Source organism: Aulonocara sp. 'chitande type north' Nkhata Bay, linkage group LG14, assembly GCF_057382095.1.
Source record: "Aulonocara sp. 'chitande type north' Nkhata Bay isolate Kocher_YH1m ecotype deep benthic linkage group LG14, A_spYH_male_GT1.1, whole genome shotgun sequence".
Lineage (NCBI taxonomy): Eukaryota > Metazoa > Chordata > Actinopteri > Cichliformes > Cichlidae > Aulonocara > Aulonocara sp. 'chitande type north' Nkhata Bay.
In genome coordinates this window covers 31,775,299-31,793,318 of record NC_141357.1, presented here as the reverse complement: position 1 = coordinate 31,793,318, position 18,020 = coordinate 31,775,299, and the positions used below count along the sequence as shown (strand labels likewise).

Here is an 18,020-nt window from a genome sequence, read left to right as displayed (position 1 = left end):
TCTTGCTACAAATATTGGCACAAACAGTTATTAAGTTTAGAGGGCAATTATTTTTTCACATAGAGTGAAGTAGGTTTGGATTGCTTTGTTAATAAGTGAAACAATCATTTAACAACTGCATTTGATCGTTGTCTAATAGTCAGATTTGTTTGATAATCTAAAACAAACACATGACAAATATGCATCTAAGAAATCAAGAAAGGGGCCAATACTTGTTCATACTAAGGTGTGTATACCAGAGGCCATCTGGGTTTTCATATTCCACTGAGAAAATGTTATGCAGTGCTGCTACATCTGTTGTATAACAGCTAATTATAAAGTTCAGATTTCTAGTTTGGTTAAAAGATAAGGAAAGATCATAAGAACAGCACACAAAACTTCTCATTCCCCAAGAAAGTTGTGTACAGTCCACAGTTTGGCTGATGAATTCTGGTTGGAGATCCTTTTGTGTAAATATATCTGATAAATTAGAGTATTTATTCCTCCTTCTGTCGGTTAAATTGATGAATGGACAACTCATGACTGAATGACAGTGTAAAGAGGTTTTGAAATATTAGTTTTTTAATTATTTATTAAGTTTTTACTTGTTATGTGATCTGTATTTACTAAAAGTTCGCCCATTTTAGGTTTTTGTCTTGATTTTTGTTGTCTGATTTTCAATGCAGCAGTTGCCTGATCCAGGATGATTTTCTCCTATGGGAGACAATAATCTTATCTTCCACCCATCTATTTTCTTCCACTTATCCAATTTCAGAGTCATGGTTGGTCTGGAGCCTATACCAGCTGCCAAAGGGTAATAGGCAGGGTATGCTGTTCCTAGTCCGTTGCAGGACTGACGCAGGGAGAGAGATAACCATGCACATCTAGAGCCAATTTAGAATCACCAGTTAACCTAACAAGCATGTCTTTGGACTCTGAGAGAAAGCCAGATTAAGCAGAAGGAACCCATACAGACAAACTCCACTCAAACAGACCATAGCCAGCAAAGTAGATTCGAACTCAGAACCTTCTTGCTGTGACACTACAGTGCAAACCACCTTCCTCTGTCTCAGTTTGTCTTAAATAAAATGTACCAAAACAACATATATATATAAGTGCATTACAGTTTGCTTGTAGGATATAAAGGAATGTAATATAAAGAAGGCCAGCTTGCATCCATGCATCAGCCCTCTCTGTCAGCTAATCTCCACCAAAAGTGCATTATAATAAAATATGGGACATGAGCTGATCATACAGGACGTTATTATGGCAAGCAAGTTAACCGGAAATTGTTTTTGTCTAACTGTATCCTGGTTATATTTGATCATTAGTGTTGGAAATCATGCTACACAGACTGCTTGCAGTAAAAACTGTACACCTGCGGCCCCAGCCACACTCTTTATTACTTGAGAGCAACAGGACGCAAAAAGGAAAGCTACACCATCTGCATATACTGTAATAAATCTTTCTTTGCACTGTTATAATTGCATTAGTAAATGCACAAAACAGCAGGCTGTTTTGCAGATTTCTTGCAGGTGCAATGTAATAACAGCTGGAGTTATAACAATAACAGTGATCACAAGTCCTGTAAGTGAGATATTCCAAAGCAGGGGAAATTTGACAGATCATACACGGTGTTCTCTCACACACATACAGTATCTGTTAAAATCACACAACACTCTTACACATGCAAGTTGCAACAACTACAAAGAAAAGGAGGAAATACTAAATGTGAGTGCATGATTCATAGAACATCACTTGATGAAGTCCATCATCTCAAGACTGTCCTCTCACGATGCCTGCAACTGATTAATGTCAGGAATATACCTTCGGAGCAAAACCAAAAGGCTGAAAAAAGACGAGTAAAAGGAATTTACAAGTATGCACCTCACAAAAGTACAGAAGTACCTCGTGCAAAGTCATCCCACATAGCTGTATTTCAAAGGAGGAAGCACCGACGATGGCTGTGGAAGAAAAGGTGGTTTTGAAAGAATTTTTTAAGCCACTTCTGTGTTTGCATTAGCCAGCTAAAGACTCATATTAACCATCTTACATCAATTGGCTGTTGTTCACATAACTCAAACAGCAATCCTTTAACAGCCCAGTGGATATCAGGGATAAAGAGAATTTACAAGATCTCTTGAACAGCAGTTTTTACTAGTAAAGTAGATTCTTGTGAACATTTATTAAATAACCAAAAACTTTGCAATACAAAAAAAGACGCTCTTATAGTAGTCTGTGGTTGCTGGATGTCTGTAAAACCCTTGAGTCTACAAAGATGAAAGTGGGAGGCTAGGGTGTTGCACAGATCCAAATCTCTGCTTTTTAAAGTAAATGTGTGATGTTACTAAAGGGCAAATTTTGCATGAGTTGGTAATTCCAGGGAAATCAAAGATCTTTGGTATCTGCTCCGCAGTGATGTATATCTATTCCTTGTGGTTTCCAGGAAACATCATTAGCAGACGGGTTACAGCAGCAGAAAACCACAGTGGCTGTCACTTCTGTCGGCTAAGAGCAGGAAATTGAGGCGATCGTTTTTACCAACCCCTAACAATATTGTGTGGTTTGATGACTTTTGATTTCTCCAACAAAACTACATGGTAGTCTTAAATTTGGCACAAGCAATATGAAAGCATGGATCCATTGTGCCTTTTTTTTCCCCCAACTGTTCAGGCTAGTGGTGGTGGTGTAGTGGTGTGGGGGGTTGTCAGTATTTAAAAACCACAGCCTACTTTAGTGTTGTTGCTTTCCATATCGATCCATTTATGATCACAGTGTACTCGTATTCTGAAGATTAATTCCAGTAGGATAAGGCGCCTATAGTCACAAAGCTCAATTCATCTAAAACTGGTTTCTTGCACATGACAATCAATTCACGCTGCTCAAATGGTCGCCACAGCTACCAAAAACAAAATCTCTGCGGGAGGCAATTCTGAAGGCAAAAGAGGGTCCAAACGAGTAGCAATGTTTATCTAATGATTTGGCCGTTATCTAATAATAACAGTTACAATTTGTTCGTGTGAGAGTATAGCTCACATAAACAAATTTTAACTGTTATTATTTTTTTTAGTTTATTTATTTTGTATGATTTTAATCCCGCCCTTAGGAGACTAGTGATTTTTGTTTTCTAGGCAACGTTATTCCTCGTTTTGTTCCTTCGTTTATTTAGCATTATCCCCGACACCTGTTACACCACTGTTAATGTCCTTAAATCTACAAAGAAAGTTACCGTGTATAGAAATTGCGCCTGGATGAACGTCACGTGCTGTTTTCTTACGTGTATTTTACAGAGAAATATGCGGTAAATTGAAGGAAAGGGGTGGGCAGGGGACCTGACATGCCATTAAGTTGCAGACTCTTTGGTGGAGACTTCAGAGATTAAAAACAATCAGAGCACGCAGCTTCCCTTTCCGACTGCAGCTGTGCGCGGAGCTTCGTCGACTGATTCATGTGATTTACAACTGGAAAACATCAGGAGGTAAAGTTTGTATTCCTTCGTGCATTATTAAAGCCACAGTTAAACAAGTATTAGGGTACTTTAAACGAAAACTAAAGGATTTTAGTCGCTTGTTTTCGTGCATTTTTAAGCGAAAAACAACTTTAATCATCGTTTAGATGACGATGATATGTTATTGTTATTCGTTGTGTTAGTATGGGTGATTAATTATATATTTTACAATGTTTTAAAGGCAAACATATTTTTATTTGTTTTTTTAATTTGTTTGATTTGTTTTTGGTTACGCACTGGCATCTCAAAATGTGTCATGTGAGCAGAAATGTGTCTTTTTCGTGTATAGAAGTATAACACGGTCAGTCTTTGTCAGTAGTTGACTTGGTATTTTTTCTTGTCTTTATTTTTCAGTAATTCTCCGTGAAGACTGAGACAGTTTGGGCAGCAATGTCTCAGCTGTACTATAAGAAAGCTGACAGCTCCACGTACAGGGACCGCATCCCTCTGCGGATCGTGCGGGCAGAATCGGAGCTCTCTGCTCTGGAGCGGGCCTACCTGGGGGCTGTAGAGAAGGGGGACTACGCCAGCGTGAAGCAAGCTCTGGAAGAGGCTGAGATCTACTTCAGGATCAATATCAACTGCGTGGACCCCCTGGGACGCACAGCTCTGCTCATTGCTATTGAAAACGAGAACCTGGAGATTATTGAGCTGCTCCTCAGCTATAATGTACACGTGGGTGATGCCCTGCTACATGCCATCCGTAAAGAGGTAGTGGGGGCCGTTGAGCTGCTGCTCAACCACAAGAAGCCACGTAGGGAAAAGCAGGTACCATCTGATTTGCAGTTATTGCTGACCTTTGAACATACTGATATTTTTTTTTTAAATTAATTTATTTGTTCAGCCTGGCATTGGGAAAATCTGCGAGCCTCATGTGGTTAATGTAAATTATGTTATATTATATTTTGTAATGTATTTGTATAAAGACATGTTGTGGCAAGGTTACATTTGAGCAGAAGTGTCTCAATGTCTTACTACAAGCTACTAATTATTATATGGTTATATTTGTATACAGAAATATGTTGTTAAATATTTGTATATAAACTCCTCATATGTTTAAGTAGGAGCAGTGAGAAAAATCATTTTATTTTCTAGTCTGACTCTGAAAGAGATAAGATGCAAATAAGTGTGTTCTTTGCCCTTGTATTCTAGCTACGACTGGATGATTTAGGGAATAAAGCTATTATCTTCTCTCATAAGTTACCGAACCCCTACTTCCGTGGGCCTTTCTGCTACAGCTTTTACAACAAATTAGCCATTCTCCACAGTCTGTTTATCAGACTCTTTGAGAAAGGCCCCGCTTGTGTTCAGCTTCTTGACATCTTTGTAAATGAGGTCTTCCAGTACTGCTTGCTTCTCTCTATGTATTCTGTGAAAAGGGAAAAACAGGGTGTTGCTTCCAACCAGGAAGCCACTTTGAGGCCAGCTGAACCACAAGCCATTAGTTGTGTGCTTGCTGTTAGACAAGATGGTTAGAGACTGAAGACAAATGAAATTAGATCCAGTCAAAGAGTTGTTTCAGTTCCTGCAAGAGGTTTAAAAGCATTGTACTTTTGTGATAAAATGTTTGTGTACCATAAATGCGTTATTTTATGTCTATTCATTTGTGTGTTGCTCTGTTGGTTTCTTCAAAAGGTTCCATCGGCTCTGCTGGACAAACAGTTTTCAGACTTCACCCCAGACATTACTCCGATCATCCTGGCAGCTCAAACTAACAACTATGAGATCATCAAACTGCTCTTGCAGCGAGGGGTTTCTATACCCCAGCCACACGCTATACGTTGCAACTGTATGGAGTGTGTGTCCAGTTCAGACGTGGATGTCCTGCGTCACTCCCGTTCTCGTCTAAACATCTACAAGGCCCTTGCCAGCCCGTCACTCATTGCCCTCTCAAGTGAGGATCCTTTCCTCACGGCATTTCAGCTTAGCTGGGAGCTGAAGGAGCTCAGCACGGTGGAGAACGAATTTAAATCAGAGTATGAAGAGCTGTCCCGTACATGTAAACAATTTGCAAAGGACCTCTTGGACCAGACTCGTAGTTCCAGAGAGCTGGAAGTAATCCTCAATTACCGTGACGACATCAACCCATTGCTGGATGAGAACATTAATGAGCTTGCCCGACTGAAACTGGCTATCAAATATTCCCAGAAAGAGGTGAGCTTTTATTTGATTTTGATGTGGTCTTTGTCACACTGGAACAAAAAAGGTTTTTTCTGGATATATTTAAGGTGAAAAAGACATGAATACAGGAATTTGTCTACACCAGTGCACATGCAGATTGGCAACAAGTAATAAGAATCAACCTGTTTGAAGATGACAAGAAATGCGCCAAGATGAGCTGTAAATGGCCTGGGTGGAGATGTCCTGTGGGAGTTTAGAGCAATATGTAATTGCCAGGCTGGCTCTTAGCGATGCATTACAGTAACCCTCTTAGAGAATCCCATGATAATTGGATAATTGAGGATAATGATGGGAGAAGTAATGGCCATTTCCCTGAAATACAAACTCATAATATTTTAAACTGGGTGGGGACCGTTTAGTGTCTTTTAACATATTCTCTGGATATTTATCAATTGCATACTAGTTTTGTATTATTTGCTGCAAATGAAAGAAAACCTACTAATAATTAGATACCTTGGCATTCACACAAAGATCTGTGTCATTCATAATTATATGTATATTTAATTTATATTGGAGTATAACGGTACATTGCATGAATATCAACCTAACACAGAGCAGGTGACAACAAGTTTTTAAAAGGTGGTGCTTTTGGTGTCAGGTCTTTTTTTCACACCTAAACGGCGGATAGTGTTGGGAGAATCCAGTCACCCTCAGACTCTGTTTTGTTTTGCTACGGGTGGTGTCTCTGTAGAGCATGTATAGAGGCAGAGGCAGGTCACCTGACCCCACCCGCTCCCTGTGAATTCACCTGACAGTGACCAGTGCTATTGTCACATCGGTGCATCACACGGCGTTTATATCAGGAAGCTGTTAGAGTAAACACCAGTTAATGTTCAATCCACCTGGCATTCATGTTTTCTCGTGCAGCTATTTCTGGTATATGGTTTAACTCGACTTACACTGTTACAAATTCAGGATTGCTTTGTTTGTTTTGGTGTTTCCTGGATAACAGACTGGAATATAAAGTACACATTGCGTGCACTCAGCGGGTGTCTTTCATTTATTCCACTCATTAAAGAGGCTGTGTGGAACTTTTGGGTCTTGTTTGTGTACAGCAGTTGTATAGTATTTGCAGAGTTAATGGCTCATACCACCCATGTAGTCTTAGAATTGAGGCTTTAAGAGTATTTTGATGACACAGTTGGTGACATGAATAAGAAAGATCAGTATGACTGCCAACAGTTCTGTGTGCTACAATTTATCTCCATGGAAAAGGCTTTAGACAGGCCTTCCTACTAATTTTGTTTATCTAATCATTTGGCCTAAATGAACTCCAGTGAGCCTGAAGTGAGAACAATGATCTTGGTAAGAAAAAGAAAAAGATTTTTTCTTTCTTTTTTTAAAAACATTTTTGACATTTGATTTTCAGCTTATGTGATTATTTGTAAATTCTACATCAGCACATTAAAAAAAAAAAAGCATTAGCATTATATTTAATGGGCCTTATAGAAAACTGTTCCCATTACCCCCAACCATGGTGTCTCCCTCTGGAACCTGGTTCTGCCCGAGGTTTCTTCCTGTTAAAAGGTAGTTTTTGCTTTCACTGTTTATTGCTCATAGGGGGTCTCTGTATTATTTTGTATTATGATACCTTGTCATGAGACAAGGTAACATTTTTCCAATATTCTGGTGACTTGATTTTAACTTTGTGACATGCAGAGTTATCCTGATGGAAGGAATCGTCAAAAAATGGGTACACTGTGGTCATAAAGGGATGAATATGGTCAGCAACAACACTGAAGTACACTGTGGTGTTTAAATGCTGATCGCCCACACCATACATCACTATCACTAACCTGGACTGTTGAAAAGCTATGGTTTCATGTTGCTTATGCCAGATTCTGACCATACCGTGTCTAGTCTATCACTTCAAAGCCGTTTGGCCATTCTCCTCAGCCAACTGTATCAGAAAATTGCTTCTTACTGGATATTTAGCTTTTTTTTGTTTTTGCATCAGTCTCTGTGCACAGTAGAAGAGTCTGTGTGGGAAAATCCCAGTAGATCAGGAGTTTTCTCAGACCACCCTGTCTGACACCTACAGCCATGTAATATTCAACGTCACTTAAATCATTTCTAATTCTTGTGCGCATTTGAACCTCAGCAAGTTGTTCAGGCCATGTCTGCATGCCATGAGTTGTTGCCATGTTTGCCATCATTAGAAATCTTTGTTGTAACATGTTGTACACATGGACCTAATAGAGTGGCTCATGAGTGTAGAATATCATTCTTTATTAATAACAATAATAGCAATTATCATAACAATTCAGATTAAAAAGACAGACACAGAGCCATGTGATTCAAGGGTTTAAAAAATAAAATTCACTTAAATATTAATTGGACTACACAAACTAGAACTTGTTTGATGTCAGCAATATTAGGATCATGAAAGTCTTCTTTCTTGTATTCTTCGGAGATTTCTCTGGAGGTTTCTTTTCTTGCTACTTGCTGTGCTCACTCTGCTTTTGCACATTTTCCTCTAAACCTGAGCTCAAACTCCAAATCCAAAGTGTTAAGTGTTTAAAAAGTACAAAATATATTTAACTGATTTTGAATTTTGGATTCTCAGTAACTATTAAAAATAGTGGTAGTGTTATCTGTGAATTTTTAGATAGTAGAGTGAATATCAATGTTCTGTATGATGCAATTTGCAATATATTGTGAAATAGAAGTAAGAACACTAATTGATGTAGGAGTCTAGTGTGAGATCTGTGTAGGGTCATTTTCACCTTCAAAAAATGTCCCCATACACAATCTGTTCCTTCCAGATGTCACAATTTGCCTCCAGTCATTTTATGTAAGTTCAAATCTGTCCAGGACAGTTACTGAAGGAAACTTTGAAAAGGCAGATTCTGCACTGATAGATGACCTCATCACCCGCAACAAAATGCTTTTTAGTACCATAATTGGGATCCATTTAGCCATAACTGGGTTACGCTGAAATTGAATTCCATCACCATCTGCAGATGTCCAACAGACTTTTATATCAAATCTCATAGAGCAGAGAAAATGTGCATGGGGAAAAGATTTGGCAATCATTTCTTAACAGAGCGTTGAACATCACTTTAGAAATACCTTTTTGAAACTCTTTGTTTTGAATGAATGTTTCTAGTCGTTTTGCAGTTCTTGATCTTTTGTGGCAAAAAACTTGCACATCTTTTGTGTACCATTAATTACCGTTTTTTCTGTTTAGTCAGTTTTTGGTTGGACCTGAGAGACAGATGGGTAAATAAAAAACAATTTATTTCATGTAAACATCTGTAATCTTTATTTGTCTCTCTCTTTGTCTCCTAGTTTGTTGCTCAGCCCAACTGCCAGCAGCTGCTGGCGTCTCGCTGGTATGATGAATTCCCAGGCTGGAGGAGGCGTCACTGGGCAGTAAAGCTCATCACTTGTATCTTCATTGGCTTTGCGTTTCCACTGTTATCCATCTTCTACCTGATCGCTCCAAAGAGCCGCTATGGCTTATTCATCCGTAAGCCTTTCATCAAGTTCATCTGTCACACTGCTTCCTACCTGACCTTCCTCTTCCTGCTCTTCTTGGCCTCGCAGCATCTACAGAGTGATGATCGGTTGGAACACCGTCAGGGCCCACCACCCACCATTGTGGAATGGATAATCCTGCCCTGGGTGCTTGGTAATAATACACACACATATTGCAGACTCTTTTTTAGACTGCACTCCTGTGTACATGAACACTGTAGTCTAAGCAGAGGTTTGTCACATGATTTCATTCATTGCGTCTCATGTGTGTTTGCCTCGGGACAAATACCTGAGCAAAAATACAACAATGACACGTCTTATTTTCATTCCTTGAAGGCTTTTTATGGGCTGAGATCAAACAGATGTGGGATAGTGGTTTTGAGGACTACATAGATGACTGGTGGAACCTGATGGATTTCATAATGAACTCTTTGTATCTTGCAACAATTTCACTGAAGATTGTTGCCTATATTAAGGTAATTTATATTAAAGGCTTCTATCTGTCTGTCTGTTTTATTTATTACTTTGTGCTGGAGCAACCATCATGCCGGAAAAATTGACATTGTGTGCTATCAATATTGAGCATGTTTGACTATTGTTCTTTTTTTTTTCAACAGTATAGTGCAAAGTGCCAGTTGAGAGACACCTGGGAAACGTGGCACCCAACATTGGTGGCAGAGGCATTGTTTTCCATCGCCAACATTTTCAGCTCCTTGCGTCTCATCAGTCTTTTCACTGCCAACTCCCATTTGGGGCCTTTACAGATTTCATTGGGCCGCATGCTTCTGGACATACTTAAATTTCTCTTCATCTACTGTCTAGTGCTGCTAGCATTTGCCAATGGCCTCAACCAGCTCTATTTTTACTATGAAACAAATAATGGGACTTGCAAGGGCATCCGCTGTAATCAGCAAAACAACGCTTTCTCCACGCAAGTTGAAATTCTTACATAAATTACCCCTGAAAATCTGACTTGATTAATATGTTTGTTTTTCCAACAGTGCATGCTGTGATGTATGGTTGTGTTCTTTTTAGGCTATTCGAAACACTGCAGTCATTATTTTGGTCTATCTTTGGGCTGATTAACCTGTACGTGACGAACGTGGAGCCGGACCATACATTCACAGAATTTGTCGGCTCTACCATGTTTGGCACCTATAATATCATCTCCCTGGTAGTGCTTCTAAACATGCTAATTGCAATGATGAACAACTCATACCAGCACATTGCTGTAAGTAGCAAAATAAAGATTACACAATTATTTATTTTAGAGTTAGATTATTAGAGTTATCAAAATAATCTGCCTAATCTGCTCTATGAATTGTTTGTGTTTCTTTTCAGGATCATGCAGACATAGAGTGGAAATTTGCACGAACAAAATTATGGATGAGCTATTTTGAAGAAGGGGGAACTTTGCCATCTCCATTCAATTTAATACCCAGTCCAAAGTCAGTTTATTATCTAATTGGATGGATAAAAACACATTTGTTTAGGAGACCAAGCACAAAACGTCTTGAAACCTTTGAAACTTTGGGGGTAAAGTGTTTCCAGAGATTTTCTCTGACCTGTACTGTCACCACTGCATGTTATACATTTTCATGCATGCCTGTTTATACCCTGTCTACTATTACAGCCTCTAAGTGGCTTCGAAAATGAATTCATCCATGTTAATGTGTGTCAAACGATTACCTATTGAAAAAGGGCAAGTAAGAAAAAAAAATCACCTAATCAGTGAAAATGGAAATAACCCGGTGCTGTCTTAATGAGCCTTTTGTTTTTCTTGTAATTGCAGAGACGTGCAGCTGAAAATGTAAAATTAAGCCATGAGTATCAGGTAATAATTTGTATTATATTGCACTGTATTGTTTATTATTTTTGTTGTTTTTTTACTATCCTATTTTGATTGAATGTAAATGGTTAAATGTAAACATAACTCTTTGCTTGTTTAAAAATAATGTGTTTTAGGAGGTTTTGAAGAACCTCATGAAACGATATGTGGCTGCAATGATTAGAGATGCCAAGACAGAGCAGGGGTTGACAGAGGAAAATTTCAAGGTAGCATAAAATTCTTTATCATTTAAGCTTAAGTACCCAGTTGTATTATGTTTTCCATATATTTTTTCCACTGTTTAATCTCAGATTCCCAATAATTGATAGGAGCTCAAACAGGATATCTCCAGCTTTCGCTTTGAAGTTCTGGGAATGATGAAAGGTAAACCTGGGCTAGCAGGTAATATTGCAAGTACCACCTTGGCTTACCCTGGAAATCCATTCAAATATTCTCCTAAATTCCCTACTGATGAGTCTCAACAGAACCAGGACATCTTTGATATGTTCACTGCCACTACCAACACTACCAACACCACCCTACAACCTGCCAAAATCACCAGGTCTGCTTGCTTTAATAGCCAAACCAGTGGTTCAGTTATTTTGTCTACTGCAGGACAGACTCAAAAAGAGGCTGCCAAAGACGATTCAAACCCTGGATCCCTTCACAAAAGGAAAAAACTCCCTTCTCTGAAATGTGATGAAATATGTTCATTGCCAGAGGAAGAAATGTTGGGTACTGATGAAGAAATGCAAGGAAAACATCAGACTGAGGACATAATTGTGGACGTTTCACAGACTGATGAGAAGGAATTCAAGGACATTAAACCTTCTTGCAAAGAACTTGATAAGGATGGGCCGACAAAATATAACAATTAATCTGCCAGCAAGTAAAACTTAAAATAGTTTATTGAAATAAGTTTGCTTGTGATAAACTGTACTGTAGTAAATTACCTATTCTGCTTAATCATGAATTCTATCCAGTGTATAATGGTATTAGACAATCACAAATTATATGACATGCATACAACCACAAAAATATGTGGTGAGGACAGGCGTCAGTGCCGACTTGATGCTCAAGCAATTGCCAAACATATTACTAATTTATGTTTTAAACTGAGCAATTCATTCCAAAGAATCCTTACAACCCACTGCCTATCTTCTACTCTTTTATTGCCTACTTACTATGCTATGCAAAAATACTGTATCTTATCCAGTTATTTGTACGAAAGAAATAATCAACAGTTTTAACACTGATATTGTATTCAGTACTGGAGGTAATTTGAAATTTAATCATTCTATCAAGTACACAAGCACCTTCTCTCCTACACTGGGAGGTGTAAGGGAAAGCTTTTTTCTTATTTTTGCAGTTGTAGCAGACGATGTAATCTAGATGATGTAATCTAGATTTGGTCCTCTAGTAACTGTTGTAACCTTGCAGGCAGTGTTGCGGACTAGTGAACTACATTTAACTTAATTTATAGTTTAACTTATTTTGCAATAACTTTCAGTTGATCCACAATAATGTAAGCACTTCATTTGTATGTTTTTGTGGGTGCTTAGCTGTTAAAGCTATAACTTTGACCCATTTATTTAAACAGTTTTACGATTGCAGTCAACCAGCTTTTAAACTAGGTATAGCAGGGTGGTATTGCCCAGCGTTCACTAAGCAACATCGTCAGTGATAAAAGTGATGGGTTTTTTTTTTTTTCAAAAGAGTTTTACATGCTGTTTCATCCCCACCTGGAGTTCCTAGGCAACTGTGTGATGGCCAGTGTGCCAGTGTGTGCAATGATTCTTTTTTTAAATATTTTGTTAAAATGTCATATCATATGCAGATTGCCAGTTTAATCTTCTTTTTTTAAGAAAAAATCTGTTTGAAGTTATATTTAAAAGGGGCTCTATACAAATTTCTTCATGTGTTGATTTAGGTGTACTTCTTCCAGTTCTTTCAGTATGATTTACATTTTCATAACACTGCTTGCAAGGTTAAAGGCGTTCTAGAAATATGTGATAACTCTTCAGTTTAGTAACTTGTCACATGTATTTAAATTGCTCTGAATAAATAAAATCAAATGCTAATGTAAGTGTTATCTTGTCTTGCTACCACATGTGCCTCTCTTCAGTTAGAAGTCCTCCAGTTGTTTGGTTGTCTTTTGGTAAGCAATGACATTTCTGTGTGTTTGGTCTATGTCAGGGCCTTCTAAACTACTGAGAAAAGGATTAATGATAGGACCCATAAATACTGTAGAAATAGAAACATATTCTAGAAATAGAATACGTAACTTATTTCTTATTAGAAATCAGCTAAAACTAAATTTTTCTCAGATAATCAGAGACACATCTTGATTTTACATTTGAGAATGAATGGTTCAATGGTACAGTATCTTCAGCAAGGGTGAGGAATGTGTAAATTCGCTTTTGGCTGATTTCTGTTTTTATGTTTTAGCTTCTCTCTGAAACACTTTTTGATTTTATCTTGAAAGGTGCTATAGAAATAAAATGTTACTTAGTTACTTTACTGTGGAATGCCTATATTTGTAGTAATGCTGGCTAAAGTTCCATCACTAATCCTGACACACTGGCCGAGGGAAAGGTTGAAGATGAAGAAGAGAACATCAGCTAACTCGCTGGCATGCTCTGAGAGTCCTGCTGCCTTATGGGGGTTGAGCTTCCTCACTGCTGTGTGTACCTGAGCTCATGAGATTGTTAGGCGAGGTGATGAGGGGCAGGTGGTCCTATGTGTATGTTTCCTCTCTGTGTTATAACTGGAGGTCTCAAAACAGGTGTAGAAGGTATTGAGGTCATTGGACACGCTGTCTATGGAGCTGGTGATGCTGGTAGTGCTTGTGTAGTCTGCGATGTGTTGTAGGCCTAGCCACATGTGCCTGGAGTCAGCAGTAGAATAGAAGCCATCCAGCTTCTCTCTGTATTATTAAGGACGGAGTTGTTTAAGTAACAGGAAATAGGACATACTTAGATGTCAGGGTTTTAAGTGTGTAATGGCCCAAGAAAGATGTCTTGGCCCATTGTTGTATGTTATCTTTCCTAATGGCATAACAGTCATCCTTAATAAGGCTATTATTTCTATGTATCCAAATTATTCATCAATATATATATTAGTTACCACTAAGAAAGAGTTAAATGTTAAGTGGAAAAGGAGCAATAAAGTGATTTTGAATGTCTGTAAATCAAATAGCATTATACTTGGTTCTAACCTTTCTATTTGAAAAACTCGAAATTTAAAGGTTTCTATTAATGGTGTGTTTGTTGACCAAGTTCATGAGACCATTGTACTGTGTATAATCTTAGTAAATTATCCTGGACAGAACATATCAAGATAGTTGCTAAAATAGGAAATGGGATTTCTGGGTTTAAAAGACCAGGCTCAACCAGGTCATTTCATGATTTTAATTATTGCCAATTAATATTGATGAGATTTCTTTTTTAAAAAACCTCTCTAAATGTTATGAAACAGTTAACTCTTATGCTTTTATTATGATGTTATACATCTGTGTGGAGATTGTAATAGTGCACTGTTAAAGTTTAAAGACCCGTGACCCCAGGAAGAGTAGCTGCTTTAGCTAATGAGGATCTTAATAAACTAAACCAAACCTAATTGCTTAAATCTTGTTTGTGCTTGGAGAAAAGAATTTAGTAAATAGTTTACCTTTTCTCTACTTGTTTATACAGTCCTTCTTCTATGGAATAGTGTTGCACAGCTGTCCTCAATATGTTTCCTTTTCTCACAGACTGTGTGACGTGTTAGAGGGAAAAAAAAACACTAAAGGCATATTTTTCTTTCTCATATATGACAAATAATGCTAATTCTGTTTTTGTTATGAACTATAAATTCTTACATTTGGAGCTCTTCTTATAAAAAAAACCTTTTAAAGTAGTTTTGGCCATTTTTGTAATTGTTATTTTAACCAAAGACCAAGAACAGTTGAGCTGAACAGTCATTCATTTTAAGATAAATCAAGTGGCTTTTTTACCCATATGTTTTCTTCTCATCACAACTATAAATATGACATGTTGTAGATTTAACTGTGAATCGACTTGTAAAATGAGGTCTGCCTTGAAGAACTACAGAAAAGAACAACTGTTTGAATGTTAGTGCTTTAGTATGACTGCTCTAGTAATAAAACTCTTACATCCACGACTCTTTGTAAGAGGTTATTAAAAGTCATTTTTAATTAGCTGTTAAGCCCAGTATACCTTTTGCCAACCTTGACCTAAATGGAAGAGAAACCTGTATGGTTTTACACTATTGATCACTGAAACTGATGCAGTAAAACTACAGGCTGTTGGTACATTTGAGAGCTTCACCACTGTTAATAATTTAGCACTCAGCACTGATATTTCCGGTTCTCTCTCATGATTTAGAGATTCTGTGGTTAGAAGAAAACTGGTTTATTTCCAAATAGGAGATGAAGCACCATCTAGTGATCTGTGAGGATATTAAAAAAACAAGCGTAGTTGGCTAATGACAATACTATGGTACCTCTGTGTAATGACTATGTAACTAATCATACTATTTAAAGTAGAAAACCTGTGAAAAACATGTCATGATGGTACCTTTCAGGTACACAGAGGCCTATCGTGTTGCTACTTTTAACCTGTAGTCAACAACACAGTGCTTAATAGAGGTAAGATACTACATTGATTAACTGAGCTAATAGGTGCCTGTGAATCAGTGCTACTGGTGCTTGGTTACTCATAGTTTGTATTTTCACAGACCGTTTCACACCTTCATGGATTGAAGCTTGCAGGCAACCTTAGGTGCTGGATGAAACTGATGTCAGTTTCTGTTACCATAGTAGCCCTGCTATCTTTAGAAACCAATCAACAAAGTGTTTGGGTCTTTGTACTATATCTGAAAAGCTCACTCAGTTAAGATTGCTGTTGCACCTTTTCCTTTAATTTCCACTTAAAAGTAAAACGAGAGGAGCCCGTACTTGGGATCAAGACTTACTTTATTCTTTGTGGCACTTGAAATGTTTGTGTCGGTGCCAGCGTGTGTGTCAAGGACTGATTCAGAGAGAGCGTGCTCTGATTCAAAGTGCAAAAGCCACACTGCATTTGATTATCACTGCAACGAGTGTGTGGCGATTCCATTATCTCTCACTGGCTGTTTAATAGGATGATGGGACTGCATAGTAACTGTATTTCAGTGTTTTGGATTTTAGAGGATTAAGGGGCTTTCTAAATGCATTAAATAAAGGTGATAAGAAGCTTGGGCCTTCAAACTGTCACTTTTTAAATGTGATTGGCTGATTTTTTCATTTCAGGCTTACAACTTGAAAATACAAAGTCAGTCCACTGATTTTCAGCTCCAGATGTCTGTCTGTTTGCTTTTCTTTGCCATCCTCCCTTTCTAACCCCTCAACCAGTCACAGCAGATGGCTGCCTCTCCCCGAACAGGGTTTTTCCAGAGGTCTCGTTCTGTTAAGACTGAGCTCTTTTTTCCTAAGTGCTTGCTAAAAGGGGAACTTTTAGAGAGAGCTTTTCTCTCTAATATTTACCTACATCTTTACCTACAATATGAAGCTCACTAAGATAACTGCAGTTTTGAACTGATGTTACATAAATAAAACTAAACTGAGTCAATGTCTGCACGGTATTGGGTCTTAGGGTCTTTAAAAAAAAAATCCGCTGACTTGGCTGGTTAAGACAATCTTTTCCTTATCCTATTTAGAGCATCTGGTTAAAACCAGATTGGTTTCACAACATGTGCCAAACAGAACTCTATAACTAAAACCTTTGGTTACGGTACAAATAACAATTACAATTCCAGAACTGTTGATATTTGCAAAGTGAAAACAAATAATGATCATTAACCAGCACCATGAGTAATTTAGCTTATTAATAGTCAAGAGAGCTGCAACTTTTGGAAATAACAAAAGATGACATATACATTGCTTTCATATGCTTAGCACATGGGTTCCTGCTGTTCATCTTCAAGATACAGCCTGTTATCATTTCCTTGTAACAGTTGTGGGATTTTACATTTTCCACATCTGAGACATTTCCCAGACAATCGTTTCCTGTGCTCTGTATATGTGAAGTTGTTTTTAAGACGCTTCTGTTAACATGCCAGTGCAAGTTTCCTGTTGTCCTGTTACTACTTGTGTTACAGCACTTAAGTGTTGCCCCGAGACTCCATTCTTTGTAGCCTTAAAAAATACCACGGCTCCACTATGAAAACATCTGACAAGTGAATAGTAGGTGCAAAGACCTGAAAACAAGAGCTGAACTTCAAAGACTACAAAAATAGTTTTCTGCTAAACAGGAAGATACTTTCAGATACTTCTGTATCTCAATATTTACTCCTCCTCGAATGTAAAAGTAATCATGGGCAATATTATCCATGTCCAACAGCACTGTGAGCCTCGGTGCTTGTACTCCCACAGCCACAAGGTGGAGCAAATAGCATTCTGAAAGATTTACACATTCCTAGTTCTGGAATTTGTTCAGAGCAGAGATTATGTAATGTCCCTTTGTTTGTACTCCAAATAAAGGACACTTTTATAGGCAAAATACATTTGAACTATTCATCCCAAGTATCCCATCTGTTCAATATCTATATCTATCATGCATCACTCAGCTTCAAAGCACTAGACACAAACTGAAATATTTTGCATCTGTGCACTGAGAATGTGTGCTGAGCCTTCAAATCTTCGTTTGAATCAGTGTGCAGATGCAATACAACACAACAGATTTTTAGATACAACTTTTTCCATAAAGTGAAAGCATAAACTCATAAAGGGACTTTTAGAATCACTCTTATATGGCTAAAACATGTTTATGGAAATTATTTTGTGGCAAATGTGCACATTCAAATTTAGACAAGGAATCAAAAAGGTTAATTTGAAAAAATGGTAAAACTGCTAACAATCAAAAATTGTCTCGCTATTTTAAAAATGCTTTTCCTTGATCAGTTAATATAGAAAAAAAGATTGCAATCCTTGATTATAAATGGTAAAGCCCAGTGTATGTTTTAAGTCATATGGGGTTTTTTTTTAAGTGCTGGGTGGTCCATGCA

General features: G+C 37.8%; 1 protein-coding gene across 1 annotated transcript; it reads left to right on the top strand.

Annotated features, from left to right (window-relative positions):
* The first annotated feature begins 3,474 nt into the window (after positions 1 to 3,474).
* trpc4b (transient receptor potential cation channel, subfamily C, member 4b) lies at positions 3,475 to 13,048 on the top strand. The gene is made up of 10 exons (XM_086262089.1): positions 3,475 to 4,255; positions 5,123 to 5,641; positions 8,960 to 9,302; positions 9,485 to 9,624; positions 9,766 to 10,079; positions 10,184 to 10,379; positions 10,490 to 10,684; positions 10,941 to 10,982; positions 11,114 to 11,203; positions 11,306 to 13,048. Exons 1-10 carry the CDS (start codon positions 3,878 to 3,880, stop codon positions 11,852 to 11,854), a joined length of 2,766 nt encoding a protein of 921 aa, XP_086118215.1. The 5' UTR covers positions 3,475 to 3,877; the 3' UTR covers positions 11,855 to 13,048.
* Positions 13,049 to 18,020: the final 4,972 nt, after the last annotated feature.